The sequence below is a fragment of the Morone saxatilis genome, unplaced genomic scaffold (genome assembly GCF_004916995.1).
Source record: "Morone saxatilis isolate NCDOM2014 unplaced genomic scaffold, NCSU_SB_2.0 Contig15, whole genome shotgun sequence".
Taxonomy (NCBI): domain Eukaryota; kingdom Metazoa; phylum Chordata; class Actinopteri; family Moronidae; genus Morone; species Morone saxatilis.
This window is the reverse complement of record NW_023339707.1, coordinates 17,973,564-17,977,934: the sequence shown is the minus strand read 5'-3', so window position 1 is coordinate 17,977,934 and position 4,371 is coordinate 17,973,564. Positions and strand designations below refer to the sequence as shown.

Sequence of the window (4,371 nt, the reverse complement as noted above, 5' to 3'; positions counted from 1 at the left end):
ACACACACACAGAGAGAGAAAAGAGGAAAAGATTTATTCTCCAAAATGTTTTAATCAATAGGGATGTTGTATGTCCACCTACAGTGCTGACTGCCTGATTTATCCACATTGATATCCACATCAACACTAACCTATCACTACTATAATTTTCTGGTTAGATCTTTGTCACATCTCTGCCATAATTTTATCTTCTAGGTCATTCAAGCCAGACTTTGTCCTCATTCGTCAGCATGCCTTCAGTATGACCCAGAATGAAGATTTTCGCAACTTGATCATCGGCCTGCAGTATGGAGGTGTCCAAACCATCAACTCCCTTGAGTCCATCTACAACCTGTGTGACAAGCCATGGGCGGTAAGGCACTCAGCAGTCAGGGAGACCTTTACTGTAACGCAATGCAGCAGGGAAAAGGACAATAATAATAACCTGTTCTCTGTCTGCATTGGCATTTTACCTATTAAATTAAAAAAGTTCTGTGAAACGATTTATAAATGATAACTGATTTATTTACCTTTTTGTGTCCCCAGTTTGCCCAACTTATCAACACCCACAGGAAGCTGGGTGCTGAGAAGTTCCCTCTGATTGAGCAGACCTTTTACCCAAACTACAAGGAGATGGTGAGAAAACCCCATCATACACTTTCTACTGCATCTAACATTTCTACTGCATCTTTGACATTAAACAAAACACTTGCTGTGTGTTTGCAAATGTAAGATGGAAGTATTATGGCCTTATATTCTGCTATAAGCAATAACACTTCTTTACTTTAGGTAAGCATGCCATCGTTCCCTGTTGTTGTGAAGATTGGACATGCCCACTCCGGTATAGGAAAGGTATAGAGAATTTGTTTCTTGCAGCAATATGTGTGTTTAATGTATATGCTGTTAATTAAAACAATTGGAATATTACCAACATATCAGGACGCATTTGTCTGCATCATGCTGTTGCCTTTTTAAATCTTGGGTATTTTGCTCGGTTCGGTTCTCAAGGTGAAGGTGGATAATCACAGTAAATTCCAGGACATAGCCAGTGTCGTCGCTCTCACCCAGACTTACACCACCACAGAACCTCTCATCGACTCCAAGTACGACATCAGGATCCAGAAGATTGGCACCGACTACAAAGCCTACATGTGTGTATAAATACATTTTTGTTACTTCATCTTCATAACGGAATGAGAAACAAAACTAAAATTGTAAGTGTAATTTGTGTGCTTTACACACTTCAGGAGAACGTCTATATCTGGTAACTGGAAGACCAATACCGGCTCAGCTATGCTCGAACAGGTGGCAATGACTGATAGGTGAGTGTTAACAAAAAAGGTCAATTAAGTCTCTTACATGCATGGATTATTAGCAACTGACTATCAGTATGCTCACCTGCTTGTGTCATATACAGTAACATGTTATGAAGAGGTGACAACAAGTGATAATTAGACTGTGGTGTCACATTATGTTGCCACTTTGAGTGAGTTGAGTGAGTATTGATTGATTTTTTTTTTTGTTTAGGTACAAGCTGTGGGTTGACACCTGCGCAGAGATTTTTGGGGGGCTGGCTATTTGTGCAGTCAAAGCTATCCATGGGAAAGATGGCAAAGATTACATTACAGAGGTAGGATAACCAGTTTTAAAAGTTTAAAATTATATTTCTGGAACACACCAAACTGTATGAATTCATGAAAGTACAAATGTAGCCTTCGGGTCAAGTATTTCAGTGTATTTTATATAAAGACAGGGTTACATAAGGCACTACTCAGTGGTATTGACGTCCTCTCTCGCTCTGCTAAAACCACCCTCCTTGTGGCGCAGGTGGTGGGCTCTTCTATGCCCCTGGTAGGGGAGCACCAGGCAGAGGACAGACAACTCATCGCTGACATGGTGCTGGCAGAAATGAACCAGTCAGCAGAGAAAGAAGCTAATACTCCCCAGAGACCCACTACCATACAGCCATCCCAGGTATAGTAACACAGGTGCAAAAATTAGGAACAGTAGGCTGGTGTCAAACTATACTCAAATAATCTAGTTATTTCTAGATCTCACTACAAGAAAACTATCCCAGTTGGTGCTGGATGAGTAAGTTCATTCTTTGTCTTTTTAGGGAGCTGGCCAGAAAGGAGAAATTGTTGGTGAACCCACTAAGAACGGTGCTGGCCGCCCACCTCAAGGTTGTCTGCAGTACATTCTCGACTGTAATGGCGTTGCAGTGGGTCCAAAACCAGTCCAGGCCAACTGAGTCATACAGGAAAAAGGGAGGAAGTCTCAGAGTCTAGATAACAATGACGTACCTTAACTGAACACAAGCGCGGACGTGTATGTGTGGATGCTGATAGCTAGAGTCAGATCTTGGCGATGTGAGCTTGGTACAGCTGAGGGCTGGCCTGGACTGTGTTTTTAACTCTATGCAGTGTCAAAATGTACTGTCTACTTGTTGACCTGTTGATTTGTGTGCTTGTATAGGTCACCTATGTTTCAGTAGCTGTGGTTTTTTCTTTGGGGCTGTTGTTGATGATGTAAAAAGCAGATTGTGCCTACACTGAGTCCAGTGCTGCTCTGTGCTACCTGTTTGACCCAGCTATGAGTCTTTTATTTGCCCCCTACCCCCTTCTGTTTTCTATTTTGGTGTGTACCTTTAGATATTGTTCAAACTGTGGACTATCGTGCAGTTTGAAGTTTGTGTATATCTCAATATGTATACAGTACGTGAGTGTGTATGGCTGTAGTGGTGATTATTTTCATACTTATACTAATAGATATTTATTTTTGTTTTGCATGATTGATACAAAGACAGGTGCAAGTCAGTTATTAATGTCAGATCAAGTTGGATGTTCACGTAACATTGCTGTTTTACCCAAGCTGTGTTCCCTGTGATTCATGCATTGTGAATGTGTCATACGAAATGCATATATAAGTTCTACAGGATACATGTATTCATTACCAAACATGCATTAACACAGTCAGTGGATCAGTGTACACTCGTGCATACGCATACACACAATAAAGACATACAGTATGTGGCCTTTCTTAAAGTTAATTTTTTCATCTATAATGTAACAAGAGAGATTATTTAGAGTAATTTTAGGATACTAATAGATTGACACATAATAAGTATTAAGATTAGTCTAAGATTTATTAAAGATTTTATTATGTAGGATGTTGTGCAGGTGTGCACACATAACTTAAATATATTTGTATAATTTTAAACCAAAGAATAAATTATTTACTTTCAATCAGTCTTTGCACTCCAGTAACCCACAATGTAAATATCAGTGAGGGGACTGTTAATCCTGCATTGTGTCACATGTAGTGTGTAATTTCATCAGAGAACAGCATTCCAACGCAGCACTTATGTTTTCAAATAGCCTGTTGTATATCACACACCAGTGAAGTGATGCTGTTTTCAGAATTGTCGTTGTCTTTTTGCGTTCCGTCGTGTGGAAGCAGACATTACGGCTGACAATGAAAAAGTGTATAATGTATGATCTGTCATGAAACGCCAGATATAAAGTCCCCCCCCCCGTGGCCCTCACACTGGATAACGGCTATCATGGTGGTGTTGCTATGACAACAATACAAGTGCCCTGAGGTTTAGTGTGGACCTGTGTTACTGCCATTCAAAGATTCAACACGTTTGCCCATATCCCACTTCCTGTGAGTTGATAGAAAGTGCAATATAACTCTTTATTTTCTACTCAATAATGTATTTATTTTGAAATCAGATCTTCCATCGAATTGATTCAAAAAGCTATAGTCATCCACATATTGAATTGTTTTGAAACATTTTTACACAAATGTCCCAATCACTTGGTTGTTGTCCAGTGGCTTTTGTGGAGGACATTTCATATATCTAATACTCAAATAGTGAAACAGCTAAAAAGCAACCAAATCAACTGTAAAAAGAAATCTGTACCGTTTTCCAACAATTTGTTTGTTACTATAGTATGAAGTATGAAGCTGTGTGTAATTCCTTTCCAAGTTGTATAAAGTGCCATTGTATCTGTGAGCGTATCCTTGTAAAAGCCATGCCTGAGGCTTTATGGATGTGTTGTTTCTGTTTAATAGGAAATATGCCATGGCATTGATTTCCAAGGGAGGAACATGCAGAGGTACAACAAGTGCATGGTTAGGCCTTGGTTCAGTGATTGTGACTGAATATTCGATAACTTATAACTGGACGTGTTTATTTGGCCATTGTGTTGAGGTGAAATTTATATCTTCAGACCTGCAGGACTGTAACTATCAAGGGCCATTGTAACTTGCTATGTGTACTTTCAAAACCGGTGTTGGACTGTTCAAGATCAGAATACAATATATTGTGGAAGAAATTCCTTTCTGGATATTTCCCCTCTGTCACTGGCAATAAAGCTTCCTTTGCAA

The 4,371-nt window shown here is 39.6% G+C and overlaps 1 protein-coding gene across 1 annotated transcript in view; it reads left to right on the top strand.

The window, feature by feature from the left end:
• The window catches only part of syn2a (synapsin IIa), a 10,857-nt gene extending 6,486 nt beyond the window's left edge, over positions 1–4,371 (top strand). The window contains exons 4-11 of the mRNA XM_035656620.1: positions 196–352; positions 526–615; positions 769–831; positions 988–1,130; positions 1,227–1,301; positions 1,507–1,609; positions 1,807–1,953; positions 2,096–4,371. Coding sequence (XP_035512513.1) covers positions 196–352; positions 526–615; positions 769–831; positions 988–1,130; positions 1,227–1,301; positions 1,507–1,609; positions 1,807–1,953; positions 2,096–2,230 — 913 coding nt within the window. The 3' untranslated portion in view covers positions 2,231–4,371. The remainder of the gene's footprint in view (positions 1–195; positions 353–525; positions 616–768; positions 832–987; positions 1,131–1,226; positions 1,302–1,506; positions 1,610–1,806; positions 1,954–2,095) is intronic.